This window comes from Diabrotica virgifera, chromosome 4 (assembly GCF_917563875.1).
Source record: "Diabrotica virgifera virgifera chromosome 4, PGI_DIABVI_V3a".
In the NCBI taxonomy this organism is placed as follows: Eukaryota; Metazoa; Arthropoda; class Insecta; order Coleoptera; family Chrysomelidae; genus Diabrotica; species Diabrotica virgifera.
The window spans coordinates 240,989,791-241,010,121 of NC_065446.1; the positions used below are offsets into that span (position 1 = coordinate 240,989,791).

The 20,331-nt window shown below is 32.2% G+C and overlaps 1 protein-coding gene across 2 annotated transcripts in view; it reads left to right on the forward strand.

The window, feature by feature from the left end:
• The first annotated feature begins 3 nt into the window (after positions 1–3).
• Positions 4–20,331, forward strand: part of LOC114327411 (zinc finger FYVE domain-containing protein 9) — a 78,575-nt gene continuing 58,247 nt past the window's right edge. For both annotated transcript variants that reach the window (XR_007697622.1, XM_028276024.2), the window contains exons 1-4: positions 4–134; positions 2,269–2,536; positions 6,881–8,329; positions 19,940–20,266. Coding sequence is in view for 1 of the 2 variants with exons in the window: in XM_028276024.2 (XP_028131825.2) it covers positions 2,269–2,536; positions 6,881–8,329; positions 19,940–20,266 (2,044 nt within the window). In the remaining variant the exon portion in view is untranslated. The remainder of the gene's footprint in view (positions 135–2,268; positions 2,537–6,880; positions 8,330–19,939; positions 20,267–20,331) is intronic.

Below are 20,331 nucleotides of genomic sequence, written 5' to 3' on the forward strand. Positions count from 1 at the left end.
TCAGATATGTCAGATAATAATAATAAGTGTCAACCATTGATAAAAAAAAATAAAAGCGGAGATTACAATTATTACTAATTATTGCAGTTTGCCAAATGAAATGACTGTTCCTATTTTTCGGAGAAATTATAAAGGCAAGTAAAATAATTTTGCAAGATCATGTGACAGGTTTGTCTAGACTAGACTTTTCCAACATTTGTTTTGGTTTTTTTATTAATATAAAATTAATAGTAAGTTACTTCCAAGTAAAATATAACACAGCAACTTCCACATATTTTCCCATTAAATCGGGGGTACCACAAGGTACGTCCTGGGTCCTCTGCTTTACCTTGACAAAAGATTAACATGGAAGCCAAGAAAAACCAGATCAACATCAAAATGCGACAAATGAGCTGGCTTATGGGTCGAAAATCAAAACTCACTATTTAAAATAAACTGCCCCTGTATAAATCAATGATAAAACCAATTTGGACCTATGGTGTCCAACTCTGGTGTTGCTCGAAGCTATCAAATGTTAAGATAATCCAGAGAGTCCCTGGTATGTAAGCAATAAAATCCTACACAATGATTCAGTTACATGTTTGGTAGAGGAAGAAATTCAAAGAATCACAAAGAACTACCTCGATGGACTGAGAAGTCATCCGAATGATGAAGCAAGACTGCTAAATGCTCCTCCCGGATTTTTAAGACTATTGAAAAAACTATAGCCAACAGACTTAATAAATTAAATATATGATCTAATGTTAAAAAAATATACCTAATACGAGGGTTGCCGTAGGGCAGCTTCTCCCTCATGTATTTAACACTCAAACTATTTACTTATAGCTTCAATATTTACTTATAGCTTCAATGAAGCTGATTGTAAATTAAAATATGTAATATAAAAAAAATAGTTAAAAGAAATGGGTAATACTGAAGGTAGATATGTAGTGTATATAGTAATGTAGGATTCGTTAAAGACAGTCGTAATAAAAGTCTGTGTCATGTTTAACAGTTTTAATTAATAAAATAGGTAACTAAATTATAGATTCTATTATATTGACGAAATGTAAAAGTGTTTGTGTAATTGTGACTAAAATTTTACGTGTTCTTATTCTTACAAAAAGAAATGTATTTATAGATAATTTGCGTCTAATCAATATTATAACCATCTTGTCATAATACCTGTCTTAATTCGTCTTTTTCTATTATCCCAAAGAACACGTCCGTCACGTTTCTGATGTTAAAATCGACCGCCTCTCGCATCCCTACGCTAAAACAAATTCTTTTAACAGCTAATCTCCCTTTTCCGTTTTAACGTATTAATATTGGATGAAAGTATGTACCGACTTTTCCAATAATCGAAAACTATAAAATTAGTCAAGGCGACTACTGTTTATCTTAAAGTCCGAATTCAAACGATTGAAAATAAACAATCTTCTCACTAAACTACCCGACGATTAGATATGCCCCCACATCTGTCCCTAAGAGCGTCGCCGACACCCGCTCGTTTCGTGTTTGTCCATCCATCCATCCAATGGCACTACAGCCCAAATCGAGCCTTGGCCTCCTTCAATAAGCTTCTCCAATCATTTCGATTTACCGCTGTTCTTTTCCATGAACGCGTTCCCAGAAAGTTCCTGGCATCCTCATCGACTTCGTCTTCCCATCTCTTTTTAGGTCTTCCAACAGGTCTTCTTCCCTGCATTCTTGCATTCAGCAATTTTCTGGGGATTCTATTCTCGTGCATGCAGACCACGTGCCCTGCCCACTGTAATCTCTTCAGTTTAGTGTGTTGTGCTAGAGTTGGTTCGCTATATTGCTCGTATATTTCTCTATTATACCTAATTCGCCAGTTGTTATTTTCACTTATTGGGCCCAGTATCCTACGTAATACTTTTCTTTCAAACACATCTAATGCATTGGCAGATTTCTGTGTCACCACCCATGTTTTGCAGCCATAACTTACTATGGGCCTTATTATTGTTTTATATACCCGGAGTTTTGTTTTCCGGTGTACGTCTCGCGATTTCAATATGTGGCCCATCACGAAATAGGCTTTATTTGCCAGCACAAGCCTTCTATTTATTTCCGGTTCTTCTTCATTGCTTGTAACCAGATCCATTCCTAGGTACATGAATCTATTCACATGTTTCGTGTTTGTACTAATAATTAAAGAAAAAATATATACAGGGGTCTTAAAAATTAAGGTAAAATATTTACAATTCTACAGTAATATGGATTACATTATATGTAATTATTCCTTAAGCTAACTGATTTTGGTTTTAGATGGAGAAATTTGCTGTTGATTTAGACCAAGTTCTCAATGACTTTGAATACAGTGAATTAACCGATCAGTATAATTCTGTAAGGAATCCTGTAGAAGCTCCAAGCCCTGCTCCTCAAAATAATGTGTTGAAACACTCAATTAACAATGTTTTTCATAGTCTAAATGAATATTTGAGCAGCAGTATCGATGTACCTGCTGTAGATAATGATTTGAGTTCTAAAGAAAAAGATTTAGATAGAGGAGATAATTCTAATTCGCAGAATAAAGGTAGGTGATAAAGAAAATTCTTTGATTGTAGTATCTGCACAAATTATTGTTATAGTTATATGTTGTATACCCACAGAGCAGGTTGTGTTCCAGTATAGAATACTTAACCCTCCAGTGGACCGTTGAAATAAAATTACATTGTATTTCATTATTGCGTTAACCCAGTCAGTCAGCAATCTTAAACTTTTGGCCCAGAAACGCATAAGCACCCAATACTCCACAAGGGGGGATGGAACTAGAGAGAGAGAGTATTTCCATATAGGTGAGGCCTGACAAGCCTCACCCATCACCCTAAACCCAAGAGGGCTAAGTATAGAATACTTAAATTAAGGGAATGGGGCAAAATTTTTCACTGATGTTATTTAAATGTATTAATTTTTTTCGAATCCTGGCAAAACTAATAAGTATTTTTAAAAAATTTAAACTCAGAATGAAAGATTACATTATTACCGAGGGCCGAAAGTCCCTGATAATTTCTATAATGTTTATTTTAATAAGTTACAGGGGTGAAAAAGTAGAGAAAATTGAGTGTGATTTTTAATATCAAATATCTCATTCAAAAGAACCCTTTGGTTTATTCTAAGGGACTTTCGGCCCTCGGTAATAATGTAATCTTTCATTATGCATTTAAATTTTTTAAAAAGATCTAGGTATTAGTTTTTCCAGGATTCGAAAAAAATGAACACCATGTCCGTGGTGATATTTTCCAAATTGAACATTCGCTATCTTTGTCATACAATGCACTCAGTCGAACATAATGTGCTGATAAGACAGTGACAATTTTAAATATTTGACACGGCTTCAGGAATATTTTGAGATGTTTATTAAACAATATTGATAGTGTATTTGATAAATAATGTGAAATTAATAAAAAGTTATTTATTGTTTATTATTTATGGAAGATTCAGGCAGAGAATACACCAAGATATATTCTGTGACCCAAGTATTTTGTTGCTAAAGATGTTCAAGTTCAAAATTTATATAAGCATTCCATAGTTTTTAACAATCTATTATTAAAAAAATCACTTTATCATTTTTCCTCATTTTTCGATTAAGTATTAATTTTTATTGACTAGTATAAGTTATTATAATCACTCAATAAATAGTTAGTGAAAAAATAATCCTATCATTTAAGCGATTACACAAGTAATGATTATTCAATAACATTCAAAAACTGAACGAAAATCTCTATTATGCTAATGACAATGTCATTGTCAACTACTAATGTTTACATCTGCAGTTTCCATACCATTGATAATTTTACTACACGTAATTTGCCGTGTAAAGAAAGAAAAAGTAGGGATAGCTCCGTAAAATATTTGCGCCTACACTTTTAAACATGTTCTACTTCTCAGATTTGCTTTTTAGTTTACATAGTCCTTTTAGTTGATGTTACTAAAAATATTGAGTTGCAAGTAATTACTCTCGCACATTTACGAAAATTCATTTTGTAAATAAAATACTGAAACAAATGAATTCTTAATTTTCATTAAATTTCTTGACTTTTCCAAATAGCTGTTTAAAAAACATCCTCAAATGTAATGTGTTTTGGAGTGTTTGGCAAATGGAGTGTTTTAAAATGAGTACACAGCTGTAACTCATTTAAGTAGGGCAGTAGGGCATAGTAGCTCAAGCATTAAAGTGTTTGTCTGGGTTCCATTCTTATCACAGGCAAAAGTATAGAGGTATTTGTTAATATTGGTCGTAAGGTTGTCGGATGACTAATGTGAATGAAATGTGTCGTTGAGTATAATCAATGATTTATTCGTTGAGTATAATCATTTAAAATGATTAAAAGAAATAAGGAATATGATTGGTGAGATAGTGAGACCTCAACAAACATTAGTTTTAAGATTTTTACTAGAGAAAATTTGCTCATTAGTCTAATCTTTTGTGACTAGTTTTAAATAACCAAGTCACTGCTTAGGTGTTAAAAAAAATTAAATATATTTTATAAAAACTGCTATTGCTGATTTATTATTTGACTGGTAACAAATGACAGGTACTGATAACATATCACTTGATTTTTAAGATCTTTCAGAGTATAATTTGTTATGTACAGCTAGTTCCTAAGAAAACTGATATGGGCCATTCCACGAATATACGACTGTTTTGGGTTGTCGCGACAATGAATATTTTAGTCGCCAATATAAGAAGTACCAAAGTAAATGGCTCTAATAATTATTCCAATAAACAACAAGGTAAATTGTAATTTACTTTTATTCTTCATATTTTGCACTGTAAAATATTCGTTGTCGAAATAATCCAAAACAGTCGTATATTCGTGGAATAGGGTATACAACTCTTAGTAAGATTTGATCATTTTGAGCAGTGTATTTGATTGGTCTGACATTATATTTATTATGACAGACAAATAATAAAATAAACAAACAAACAACTGATAATTCATAAATTGTAATAATTATTAAGGTCTAAATTTTGATATTATTTTGAATTCCTGCAATTTATAAAAAGTATATGATAGTTTTTACGTAAAATAGGGTTGTTGTTATTATTTTTATTATAAATAAGGAATAAAACAAACGACTTAACTCAACAATATATTAAAGCAATATATTACTTTCTTCCTAGAGTTTTTTGTTCTCTCCATCTTTTATAATATTAAAAACTGTTGTTCTGCTTACGTTAAAATGGTTCGTTACGGCAGATAGTGACCAACCATCTTCTAATTTCGTTATAATTCTTGCTTTTAGTTCTTTGCTAGCATGTGGAGCCATTTTTTGAGGTTGAACAGAATAAGTTATGTGACAAATTTTAAGATTTGGCAGTGACAGTGACAGTATGTAAATAAGTATTTATCCTTCAAAATACACTGCTCAATTTTCTACAAAATACGCTTTAAGAGTCGTATCAGTTTTTTTTTGGAACCAGCTGTACATTGTTGTTGGGATAGTCTTATTGTGGTATTAAGCAATATTTTGGTGGTGATCATAATGCAGGACTCATTAGCTTTGAATTCTGTGTCTATACATTATACAGTGCCGGCAAAAAAAATCTTTACATTGCCAAATAAATCACCAAATTTGAAGACAATTTTGCATGCGTTCTGTCTGCGCGTGGTTGGGAGGGGTGGGGAGGGGGATAGCGTACTTGCTACGGCAATTATCTGTAGTTTACGGACCGCTTGGCTTATTTAGGGTATTCTGCGCGTTTGTACTGTAAACAGTTGGCTTTGTGAGGGTAGTCAGTGTTAAACTTCGTCTCATTTACCGCATAAAGTTTGAGATCGTCAAATTCTAAATTGAACTGACAAATATGGGTCGAACGAAACTCACAAAAGAGGAGAAGGTTCATGCTTTAACATTACTGGAGAAAGGGGACTCTGTAATTACCATAGCACGTGATATTGGTGCTTCAAGAGAGGCTATTCATCAACTGAAACGTTGCAGCCGAACGTTTCAGTTTATAAATAATCCCTCTTGAAGCACCAATACCACGTGCTACAGTGATTACAGAGTCTCCTTTCTCCAGTAGTGTTAAAGCATGAAACTTCTCCTCTTTTGTGAGTTTCTTTCGACCCATATTTGTCAGTTCAATTTAGAATTTGACGATCTCAAACTTTATGCGGTAAATGAGACGAAGTTTAACACTGACTACCCGCACAAAGCCAACTGTTTACAGTACAAACGCGCAGAATACCCTAATAAATAAGCCAAGCGGTCCGTAAACTACAGATAATTGCCGTCGCAAGTACGCTATCCCCCCTCCCTTACCCTCCCCTCCAAGCGCAGACAGAACGCATGCAAATTGTCTTCAAATTTGGTGATTTATTTGACAATGTAAAGATTTTTTTTTGTCGGCACTGTACAGTAAACTCCACGCTACTAGATACATGGGTAGGTACCTAATTGCTATGCTTATGTGTTAATCTGGTCTGTTCTCAGATGTGACTTTCATCCCTGTCATGTTACTGTCAAGAAACTACTCAAAATAATTGTTTTTCCATACAAAAAATACATTAATTAATAGTATTGTTACTCTGCTTTAAAATAACTTTATTCAAACACCAAGAATATTACAATACTTTAAAACTTTTACAACTTGAAAAAAATGACAACTATAAACGTCAAATACAGCTGATCTATTATTTGTCAACTTTCTATGTTAATATTCAGTTTTTATACATTTTCTGGCGTTCTAAACTTCACTAGACATAAAAAATAAACATTTCAACAAGTGAAGGGTCCAGGACTGTAATAGCTCAATATTCCTGTGTATCTAGTAGGGTGGCGGTTACTGTACATATGTTTTTTTTTAATATTTTTTATACATATTGACTTTGATATCCTTACAAACAATAAATATTTATATGTTTGATTTCAGAAGTATGTATACAATATCCTGATAACAACGGAGATAAAGGCAGTAACATCAGTAATGTAGAAAATACATCTTGTGACATTAAAACTGAGAATGCTTCAGTACAAGAAACTATCAAAGACAATTTAACAGTAGCCAATAATGACTCAATTGAAGAGCTTACACCTGATACATCTGAGGAAATCGTATTCATAGAAGGAGAAAAAATCAAACAAACCCATTCTGTCAGTCAATTAGAAGAAACTACAACTAAGGGAAGTGATGAACTTCTCATTGAAATAGAAGACGTTAAAGATACAACTACTGAAAGAGAACTAGACAATACAATTACAGAGAATCTCGGTAAAACTGAAGAAGTAGAAAAGTCTGATAGATTAGTGGAGGAAGTTAGTTCTAAAATTTCAGAAGATCTAGTAATTAAACCTAATGAAGTGGATAATCAAGTTGTTTGTGAAGACACCATATATCCAGAAGTATTGGAAGTCAGTGATGAATCAGACAAAGAGGGAAATATTAGTAACATAAAAGAAGATCGACCTGTAGTAGTAGGTTTTGAGGCTGTAACTAATCTAGAGGATGATGAAGTGGATAAGTTGTTAGAAGAATTAGAAAATGACCAAGATTTACTTCAGGAATCTCAATTACTACAACAAGAACATAAAGAGGAAAAGAGAGATAATCAAGTTGAAAATATATTAGTTTTAGAAAAACATGAAGAAGTTGAGGAGTCAGTTGATCAATTTCCAATAACACAATTATTAAAGGAACCAAACATTTTAATATCCACTGACTCAGAGAAACCTACAATAGAAATTATAAATGAAGAAGTAAAGAATATTCCTATAGATAAACTAGAAGACAGTAATGTTTTGCCAAATGAGATAATTCAAAATGAAGATAAAGAACATGTTGAAACAGTTCTGGAGGCATCTATTAATAAAGAACAACCTTTGCAAATTACAAAGGAACTCACTAGAGAAGTTGAACTACCAGAGGTTCTAAAAGAATCAGTTAAAAATGAAGAACCTCCAGAAATGTTAAAAGATCCAGTTACTGATGAAGAGCCAAAAGAAACTCAAGCAGCAAAAGAGGAAAAAATGCAAGCTCTGAAATCAGTAGATAAAGAAAAAGAAGAAGTATATGAAGAAGAAAAACCAGCAACACTTCTAGAGGAACCCGTCAAAGAACAAGATCAAATTATGGGGGATGTTAGTGAGCAAAAATTGCCAGATAAAGAAAGCATTGCTGAATGTATTCCCAAAGAAGAAGAAGAAACTGTTAATAAGAATGAAGAACTTGTTGAGAATAGTTCCAAGGAACAGGGTAATACAAGTGACGAAAAGACTGAAACAGCAAATATTAAACTTGAAAGGCAAGATAGTGCATCTAGACCACATCATTTACAACTTAAGGAAGAAGAAAATGAAAAACAAAGGGAAATTAATCTAATAGGTAATTTTTTATACATTGTTATATTTCAATTGTGTGCTTACACATTATTACAGTTGAGTCCATGATTCTTTACCCGTGCGTCATCATCTAAAGCTTACGAAATAAGTCGGGAATCTATTCCACGCAACTGCAAGTGACAGAAAGTAGATACTGCTCCGATCACGGATTATATTATAAAATTTGACATTATCAAATAAATAGAACTTAAAATTTTGGTTCAGAATTACACCTACATTTGAAGTAACCTAATAAATTCTTTTAATATCATTAGTAATTAAATATTTCCATTTTTTTCAAGAATTTTTTTCTCAGAAGCTTTATTAAAAATGAACATAAAACTTTTTACATATTAATATCTAACTCTTAGAGAGTACAAAAAATATATCTTTTTTCATTTATGCACGTACACTAATACCGTTGACTGATAAATATACTGGAAGATACGAAACTAAATGAGCGTTTATGTACGACACCAGTGGTTTTAGAAATAGATGGCGTTAGCAGCTTTCTAGGTGCGAGATTGAATTTACCTGAGACAACGATGAGACGTATTCAGGTAGCTTTGGTTATCGGAATTTGGGGTCGGTCGGGTCGATCGGATTAAAATAAAAATTATTTAATTCTTTTGATGCATTTAAATTTGAGTTCTCATTCAACGATAACAATGGCAATCTTTAAAATAATTATTGGAGTGTACCTATGTATTACTTTCTAAACTCGTTTTTAAATTAGCAAGAATAATTTTGTAGTTGTAATTTGTCTTCTAATTTGAATTCTTGAAACAAATCATTAAATATTCTAAAGTTTATTTAATAATTTTATATAATATATATGTATAATAATATAATTTATTTAATAAAAAATTTATTTAACGAGAAAAATACTCACTCGGTGATTTTAGATATTGTACATTTCTTATTTGCCTCATAATCTCGATAAAAAAATAGGTAGTTATTTTCGTTAATTACAGTCTCTTCTGATAATTGTATATTTTGTTTGGAGATATTGCAAACGTATTTACTTAAATGAAATTGACTTAGTAACCCGCTCGGCCACTTTAAACTCTTCGAGAGAAAAATGGTAAGGACTCATGAATGGTTGCAATCGCGATTTCCAACAATTTCTTCCAAGTTTTTTCGTGCCGTTGATATTTTCCGAGTTAGGGGGAAAATAGTGACTAAGTATAATTATTGAATTATTTATTATTAACTTTACTTCTTAAAGGTGCCGTGTATTTCTGCGTAGACGTCCACCGTGCATTGTATTGTCAGGTGAGATATTAGATAGTCACGATTACATTATTCTATTAAGAGTAATTTCATTAATATCATTTGGCGAATATTAACTAGTCATGACATCTTTTTCTAGACCTCTCTTACCCTCTATATTTCCTTCGAGTTCCAGTTGCCGACAAGTATATCGTTCTCCTCGCAATATGTCCCTAAATATGTCCATGATATTTTAAGCATTCGGTGCAGGCACCTCATTTCAAAGACTTCAAGTTTGTTAGTGGAGCTGGCCTTTATTATCCATGCTTTCATTACATACAAGAGAACAAGCCAAACGTAACACTTTAGCGTATTGTACAATAGAAAAAATGAAAGAATACCCATGAACGAACATAAAAAACACGCTGTATTTTCCTGTCACCGTGTCACACAAAAAATTGGCCAGCACAGGTACATGTAATAATTATTATTACATGTACTTGCGCTGGGCAATTTTCTTTGCGACATGATGACAGGAAAATACAGCGTGTTTTATATGTTCGTTCATGGGTATTCTTTCATTTTTCCGACTGTATCTCAGGTTGAAACCCAAATTTCAGTGAACAGTCATAAGAGTTTGGACGTCGACATCCTATTGTTTATGAGAGATATTTTTCATTAAGTTGAGCGGAGTGAGTGTATATTGTCTTACCAAGATAGACGATTATCCAGTTTTATTCCCAAGAAGTTAATCAATTATGAATAATTTATTGTAAACTCTTTAGGAACTACTTATTAACTTTTGCTCTCAGAACGAATTTCGAATAAACAATACGTTCTTCAGACACAAAGATCAAGAAAAATATACATTCAAAAATACAAGAGCACACAGATCCGATATTGATTATATATTGACAAACAGAAACATCCATCATTCTCAAGTACTAGACATAAGATGTTTAAGTGCAGCTAATATCGGAAGTGATCACAACCTAGTACTTGGAAAAATCAGAATACATCTACAAAAAAAAAAAAAAAAAACAGGAAAAAAGACCCTATTGAATGCGATACAAGAATAAAGGTAAAACAGCTACAAGACTTGTCAACACGAGATTTATACCAGAGAAGACTGCAAAAAGTACTGAATGAAAACTACATAACACCAGATGAAGACATAGAAGAAATTTGGAGGAAGATTAGAGATAATATCAAAATGGCAGCAACGGACGCATTTGGAGATCGTAAGATAAGTAAACATATACGAAAGAAAAGGAGAACACCCCATGGATCTGTGAAGAAATAAAAATAAAATGCCAAAAAAAAAGAAAATCTAGCTAGAATACAAATTCAAAAGAACGAGACAAACATATGTGAAGAATATAAAAGAGTTTGAAATGAGTTAAACTCAATAGTAAGAAGAAAGAAAACAGAACATTGGTAAGCATTTTCAAAAGAGATGGAGCACGACTTATACGGGATGCAAAAGGAAATGTGGAAAATGATAAGAGGTCAAACAGCAGAGATGAAGGAATTGATAGTAGAAGTAAAACATATTGATACAAATACATGGACAACTTACCTAGAAAACCTGTATCAAACAGCTAATCATGAAGAACTGGAAAACCAGGATTAGAATCGGATGAGCAAACAGAAATTAAAGAGGAAGATAACGAACGCCTTAAAACACATGAAAAATCGAAAAGCACCAGGGAAAGATGGAATAGCTAATGAACTTTTAAAATACGGAGGAGAGAGACTTCACAAAGAACTGAATATCCTGATAAGTAAAATAATAAATACAGGAAGAATTCCAGAAGAATGGAGTACCACTTAGATGATAGCGTTATTTAAGAAAAGTGATAGGGCAGACCCCAGTAATTATAGAGGGATTAATTTACGGAGCACTATACTGAAACTCCCAACAAAAATACTGATGACGAAAATAATGGCGTGCATAAATATATCGGTTGAACAACAAGGATTTAGAAGGGGAAGATCATAACGATGCAGTTTTTGTGATAAAACAAATAGCTTAGAAATCATTAGAGTATAACAAGCGAGGGTTTTTCTGTTTTATATACCTAGAGAAAGCGTTTGATAGAATACAATTAAAAGACGTGATACACCTACTATATGACAAAAATTTACCACTGGATATTATAAAACTGATAGAAAACCTTTATGTACGAAATAAAATAGAAATGAAGTCAATGGAATAATAACAGAATCCATATAGAAGCAAACACAGGAATCAAGCAAGGAGATTCATTAAGCCCTCTACTGTTAAACATAACGCTGGATGCAATGATAAAAGAAGTGAAGAAAAAAGAGGGTAAAAAATGGGCGATAAAGAGGTAAAAATACTCTGCTACGCTGATGACACCGTGTTAGTAGCAGAGTGCGAAGACGACCTACAAAGATTACTGCACGAATTCAACATTAGCGCAAAAGAAATGAATATGAAAATATCAGCCCAAAAACAAAAAGCTTAGTAATATCCAAAGAACCAATAAGATGCCAATTGGACTTAGACAATAAAAGTAAATACCTGGGAATTAATCTATCAGCCGACAATAATATCGAAGAAGAGGTTAAAGACTAATAGTTAAAGCCAGTAGAACGGCCGGATGCCTAAACGACACAATTTGGAAAAACAAATACCTTAGAGTGGAATCAAAGGACCGAATATATAAGTCATTTGACTGAAGTTATTAGACCAGTTATAACTTACACTGCCGAAACAAGACCAGATGCAAGCAAAATACAAAGATGTCTGGATACCAACAAAATGAAGATTTTAAGAAGGATTGCTGGAAAAAGACTACGGGACAGGGTAAGAAGTGAGGAAATCAGATGCATATGTGGGGTAGACAATATAAATACCTGGGTAAAGAATAGAAAAGAAGAGTGGAATCAACACATAAGCAGGATGTCTGAATCAAGGATAATAAGAATAGCCAGGGACAAGTCACCGTTAGACCGAAGAAGTATAGGATGCCCAAGGAAAAGATGGAATGACAATTTAGGGACAGAATGAAAGGCACCGTTGAAGAAAAACAGGCAGTACTGCCTATATAAAAGAAAAAGTAGAAGAAGAAATTCTTTAGGTAGATTTTTGGTAGTATAATGTGCTTCTTTGGAGTTTTACTGAAGATTATTGTTTTCGTTTTAGTGGGAGAAAATTCTAGACCAGTAGTGTTTGACCAATTCTCTAATTTCTAAATGACTAATGGGTTAAGTGATTTAGCGATGTCATTGATTGCAATAAGGAAAAGTGCAACGAGTAGACCATTGAGGAATGTCGTTTAATTGGATTTTTGAGTCTAAAAGGACGTTATCTATTCGAATAAGTTTCGTCTATATAGGAAATTACTAATAAATTTTATGTTTCCTGGAATTGACCAACTTAATAGAATTCTTATATCTAATCCCCAAATGGCACGCGTTATACAATATAATAAAAGATAGCCATAAGCCAAACATACTTTATCACATCCAAATTACCCATGAATTACAGATTCAATATCCACTAGGTTGTCTAATGTAGATGTGGACTTTCTAAATCCACTTTGTATAAGGCTAGGTAGCTATAATATCAATAAGTCTAATACTATCTAGTATCTATCAAGTGGATAAACTGATTAATTGTAGCAAGTTTTATTCCATTCAGTTTTTTGACTAAGCTAATACTTTTCGAATTATTTGAGAGTGAATATGTTCGTTTTTTAACAAAAAAATACACGTTTTTAGACAGTTTTACGCAAATAATACAATAAGTAAGTATTTTATCGAAAAAGGTGTTCAATAAAAATTTACTTTATAAAAAATTAAAAAAAAAATGTCTGTATAAAATCTTTATACTCAGTAGAAGCAGAGTTGTAGCTAAAAAAGTAAGTTCTTATTCGTCAAAGTCCAAATCGAATATTTCAACGTGAAATAACCAAAAAATAAAGCAAATTTCTTTAAAAAAGCTTTGTTTTTGTTTTTAAAAAAGTTTCTAGCATTAAAGTAAGCACGTTACCCTGAAAATAAAGTTGGTCCTTTTTTGTAAAAGATAGTTTTAAAAAAGCATGAAAATCACCCTCTAAAAGGGAACTTGCATAACATTTTTATTTCGAAAGAGATGCTATAAATTTGCTAACTCATCGCAACTTTTTTAAAGTGTTTAAAAAGCTTTGTTTTTGTTTTTAAAAATGTTTCTAGCATAAAGTAAGCACGTTACGCTGAAAATAAAGTTGGTCCTTTTTTGTAAAAATAGTTTTAAAAAAGCGTGAAAATCACCCTCTAAAAGGGAACTTGCATAAAATTTTTATTTCGAAAGAGATGCTATAAATTTGCTATAAATCACAACAGCACACGATTTAAAAAGAAAAAAAGTAGTTTATGTTTTTCGTTTGGCCCTTCAAGACGAATAAAATCAAATTATTGTTACCGCTTCACAAGTGACTTTACTTATGTATTGTTTATAATACACATGATCTGTAAATTTCATCGTAAATTTAGTTTTACAGTATTTTTTTATTTTGAAAAAAATGCCTTTTTTTTAAATAACTTGTGATACGAAATATCCCAAAGATATCCTAAAGGTTTTGGTTTTCTGAATATTTTGTTTTTCTGTAATACAAAAATTGGTTAAGATATGGCTGTTCCGAATTTGCATATACTCGTGATTAGTGACTCATTGAAGCCCTTTTAACTACAGCCTTTCAAAAATAAGCACTATGAACCGATGAAACTTACAGATCCTCTATAATAAGCATACATACGTAAAGTAACTTATGAAGCGCTACTGATTAATTTCATTTGAGATGCTAATTAGGAGGTGATTTTTAGATATTTTTTACAAAAAAAAAGGATCAACTTTATTTTGTGCGCAACTTGTTTACTTCTGATACTAGAAACTCAAAAAAATTAAAGCTTATTTTAAACTTTTTAAAAAAGTTATGATGAGTTTTCCCCGAAAAGTTCTTAATTTTTTGGTTATTTCATGTAGAAATATTCAATTTTGAATTTAACAAATAATAAGAACCTACTTTTCATTAGCTATAACTCTGCTTTTACTGGGTCTACGACTTCATAATATGTCATATTTATATAAAACATTTTTTTCACTTTTTGATAAGCTGTATTTTTGCTATGAATGTTTTTTTGGTGAAATACTTCCTTTTTTAGTTATTTGCGAAAATCCGTCTAAAAACGTACTATTTTTTGAGAAATGAATATATTCACTCGCAAATAACTCGAAAAGTATTTACTTGTGAGGTCAAGAGTAGTGAAAAAAACTCTATAGTCAATTTATATTTTCAACATTTTTGCAGAAACAAAAACAAAAAAAAATTAATACAGATTAATATGATAGTGACTGCTGCGTTAAAATTTTGAATACGGGCCACGTCAAATAACCGCGTGTTCTTGGCTAGTTCCGTGAGTAAGGAGAATTTTACACTTCCCTCTAAGGCTAGTTCCAACAAATTTAAGCTAGGCGCGCCACTATACGGGCAGGTTTTAAAGACAACAAAATAATGCATAGGGTTTCGTATCTTTCCGTATTTATCAATCAACGCTAATACTGTAGAGGGCGCAAAAGTCGAAGCCTCGAAAAATGATGGCGGACAGTTAATCTCAGGATTGGGATATCTGAAAAAAAAATCATACTGCATTTGAAAAAGGAATTTTTCTTACGTGACAATTTACCACAACTTGACCAAAAACTAAAAAATAAAAAATTTTTAACCATGAAAAACTAAAGAAAAACAGGCGATTTTTTCACAAAATTTTTTCAAATTTCTATAAAATCTCTTTTTTGCGGAATTTTTCAATAACAGTGGTTAATTGTCACGTAAGAAACCTTCCTTTTTCAAACGCCGTACGATTTTTTTGTTTCAGAGACCCCAATCCTGAGATTAACTGTCCGCCATCGGAACTACTTTTTTTCGAGGCCTAGACTTTGGCGAACATTACAATATTAGTGTACGTGCATAAATGAAAAAGATATATTTTTTGTAGTCTCTAAGAGTTAGATATTAATATGTAAAAAGTTTTATGTTCATTTTTAATAAAGGTTCTGAGAAAAAAAAATCATGAAAAAATGCTTATTTTTGGTCTTCAAAGTGTAATATTATATACCTTAAGCAAAAAGGCGACTTTTTTTCATTCATTTCAATATTGTAAAAAAACTACGCATTGAAGATGAAAACGTTCAACACTGTCTTGAAAATACTTGCTTTTTAAAATTAGATTTTCTAAATTAAAAAATGTTTATAAACAAAAAAGTTATTGTAGATTAAACCCGAAAGTAAGCATTCTTTTTCAGTTGTTTATAATTATTAAAATAAACAACAAAAATATTCAAAACATATTTCACAATGTGAGTTTTTATATAGTTACTGTGTATATTGGCAAAAGATGGGCCCAATCGTTTGATTAGTTTTTAAACAATTATATTTGTTTATCCCATTTCGGAAAATAAAGGTTATTTTCAATTGGCTGTACGTGTACAGGTCTTTTTCTTCTTTCTAGCATGGTCGACCATGCTATTAGTAGGCTACTGCCTGCTAACCTTGACGTAACGGTGATTTAAAAAAAAGGGCCATCTCAGACCCCAAGGGTCGTATGACCTAATTTTTTTTTAGAAGTTGTGTATTTTAACCAATTTTCCGTATTTTTTATTGCCATTTAATTTGATCTAATTGCTACGGAGTTATTGTAATTGTTTATATGCTTAAAAAGTGCTGTTTATTAACAAATAATTTTGTGTACATAAATGTAATTTTTTTTACTTTTTTTTTCATAGCCTATTAGTATACATCTTAACGAAAGAAATAAGCCTCGGATTATTGAGATCCATTCAGCCAAATTAACTGGACCGGCCTCAGAAATTAGCTCGTTTTTCAAAAAATTTTGTAAACAAATTCAATTTCGCAAAAACTATTTAACAGATCTGGACCATTTTTTGCACACCATTCAAACACCATAAAAGCCTCAAGTTGTGGTATATTTAGACATATTTTAATAAATAATAAAATTGTTATTAACAATATTCAAAAACAGCGATTTTGTCGTTTGTTTTGCAATAACTTTTTTGTTTATTAACCTATTTTCATTTGGCCTATCTCATTCGATGTATCTTTTTTTATCAAAAAATAATTGATTAATCCCAAGATAGTCTTTTTGTAATATCTCATACTACACATTTCAACTGTCAAAACCTGTCCTTTCAGTTATGTCGAAAAAGGCTTATTTTTTACTAACTTGATTGATCTATGTACAGTAGGATAACAGAATATGAGTGATTTACATTACATGAACATTTATATTTTGTTGAAAATATTTATATTCCGGAGGTAGCTTATGATGTGGAGTACATCAGTTGGTGAGTTTAGTGCTTCATTCAGGTTACGCTTGAGTCCATGAAGTCGTCGTCAATGTTGGGTATTTTGGACAATCGAAGAGGATATGTTTAACTGACAGCTGACATTTGCAATATTCGTACATGGGAGGGTCTTCAGAAGCCATTAAGTATCCGTGTGTTAGTCTGGTATACCTGATTCTTAGCCTTCTAAGTACTACGTTTGGTTTTCTGCACATTTTCGGCGGTTTAAAAATCAATATTTGGTTGAATTTCTTTTAATTTCGAAGGCAGCCTATTCCAATGAGTTTGCCAGCAGTTGAGTGTGAGCTTGGAATGACGTTTTAGATCTGTGTCTATTTGAATACTTTCAGGATCTCTGGTTGATGATGATAGTGCTGATACAGCTGAGGCATCTGCTCTTTCATTGCCCTAAATACCTGCATGGCAGGGTACCCAGATGATTGTCAGGAAGACTCTTTGAGAGACCAGTAAGTTGGTTGAATATTGGATGGCTTGAACAATTGGATGTCTAGTGAAAATATTTTTTATAAACATTTAAATTATCTGATTTCTGTCTTTTTTAAAGATGTGTTTTTTCATAACCTTTCAGATGGTGTATTTAGTTTTTGTAACAGCGCAGATAATTTAATTGTTTATGAGGCGAAAATTCTGCATCAATTAATTGCAAGGAAATAATTTAAAATGAGTAGGTATACTTAAAAAAAACCTGAAAATTTGAGACCTTACGAAGAGACTAGAATAGAGCTTCTAAATATTGATAAAGGACCTCTAAAGTCATTTGAAAATAACCTTTCTTTTTTTCTCAAATGGGATAAACAAATACAGTGATGAGCGCGCTAATAACCGACAAAATAGCGCAAAAGATGGAAAACATAATAATATGTACTTTGCGAAACAAAAAGAGATGACACTAGTGGAGATGGAAATGATCGTTATAAACGTATAAATTAACATTATATTACATAGTTTCCCTCCTTTAGACCTATCAGAGGAGTATGACAACTGTCACTGTGACAGTAGAATTTTATAAAATACTCCTGTCGCAGACGTCTAAAGGTGGGAAACTATGTAATGTAATGTTAATTTATACGTTTATAACGATTATTTCCACCTCCACTAGTTTCATCTCTTTTTGTTTCGCAATGTAATATATTTTCCATCTTTTGCGCTTATTTGCCGGTTATTAGCGGCATATATACATCACTGTATATTGTTTAAAATTAATCAACCGATAGGGCCCACCTTTTGCACAAATAATAACTACACTCACCGGCACAAAATTCCGCCACCCAAAATTTTTGATTAAGTTTGACAATTTATAACTTTATTATTTGTGCTCCGATTCTCAAGATTCTTGCACCAGTTTGTAGGTCCAGCTGGTTCCTAAAAAAACTGATACGACTCTTAGTAAGATTTGATCATTTTGAGCAGTGTATTAAATACCGACCAATCAAATTTTGATTGGTCTGGCATTTATTATGACAGACAAATAATAAAATAAACAAACAAACAACAAACAGCTGATTACATATGTTAATTCATAAATTGTAATAATTATTAAGGTCTAAATTTTGATATTATTTTGGATTCTTGTATTTTATAAAGAGTATAATATAAATGATAGTTTTTACATAAAATAGGGTTGTTGTTATTATTTTTAATATGTATTATTAAGGAATAAAACAAACTCAACAATATATTAAAGTAAGAATTGTTTTAAAACTGTTGTTCTGCTTACGTTAAAATGGTTTGCTATGGCAGATAGTGATCAAACATCTTCTAATTTCGTTACAATTCTTGCTTTTAGTTCTTTGCTACGCTTTGATACGCTTTAAGAGTCGTATCAGCTCTTTTAGGAACCAGGTGTACATGTATTGAAATCGTTTGGTATTATTCCGGTAACAAGAAAATTTTCCTTGCATGGCATTATACAGGGGTGAATGGAAGCGTTGTATTTTCTCCTAACTTTAAAAAATTCTGTGGAAAAATGAAAGAGCTGATTTTGTTTCATAGTCCTGTCATATTATCCAAAACAAAAATGTTTTGTTACCGGAATAATAACAAACGGTATCAATACATGTACAGTCGGAAAAATGAAAGAATACCCATGAACGAACATATAAAACACGCTGTATTTTCCTGTCACCGTGTCACAAAGAAAATTGTCCAGTGCAAGTACATGTAACAATAATTATTACATGTACTTGCGCTGGCCAATTTTTTGTGTGACACGGTGACAGGAAAATACAGCGTGTTTTATATGTTCGTTCATGGGTATTCTTTCATTTTTCCTACTGTACATACCTACAAACTGATGCAAAAATCTTGAAAATCGAAGTACAAATAATAAAGTTATAGATTGTCAAACTTAATCAAAATTTTTGGGTGACGGAATTTTGTGCCGGTGAGTGTCTATAAAAACTCACATTGTCTTTTAAATATTTTTATTGTTTATTTTACTAATTATAAACAATTGAAAAATGCTTACTTTTGGGTTTAATTTTTAGTAACTTTTTTGTTTATAGCTATTTTTAAATCTAGAAAATCTAATTTTGAAGAGCAATTTTTGAAGACAATCAATTGCTGAACGTTTTCATCTACACTGCGTAGTTTTTTCACAATATTGAAATGAATGAAAAAGTCGCCTTTTTTGCTTAAATGTTAGTAAACACATGGGGAAATAAAAATTTCGATACCCACAAGATGGTACACCTTTTCTATTGACTTCCCAGTAATGTGCTTGGTTGCATAGTATCTTTTAATCAATGACAAAATTTGACCAGCATAGCACAAATTTATTAAAATAATGAATGGGTTTTATGTGTGAGTCATGTGCTGAAGATGCTGTGCAAAGTATAGACAGCGAAACCGGTCGTCCGATGTTGGTAAATAAATTGATTGTGAGAACGTCTTTTATTTCATTACTTACGTATTCAATTTACGAGGCAATTGAGACTGAGTTGAGTGAATAGAGTATATTTGAACTGTCATTGTTATACATGTCATATATTATATTGTATATTCCTATAGGTGCTCCGGGTTCAACGCCATATAACAATGTTTACATAAGCGAAGAAATCCACAAACAGGACGACCGAGATAGCGAATCTATATCTTCCACGTCATCGAACACCTTCTCCGACACCGGAAGTACAGCTTCGACCGCGTCTACCGAAGAAATTAGAGACGACCATGACGATATTAATCCCAACATAGGGGAAGAAAGGAGAATACCCACGGAAAATTTAGAAAGAGACAGCAGGGAGTTGTCCGACGAAGGTCCTGATTTGCGCAATCTAGAAGAGAGTTTAGAGCCCCCTAGAGGAAGTGAAAGCGAAGCTAGGGGAACTGCAGAAGGTAACGTAAAATGATACAATAAGACAGCATATGACATTGCGCAGGTGGTTCGGGCTACGTGACGT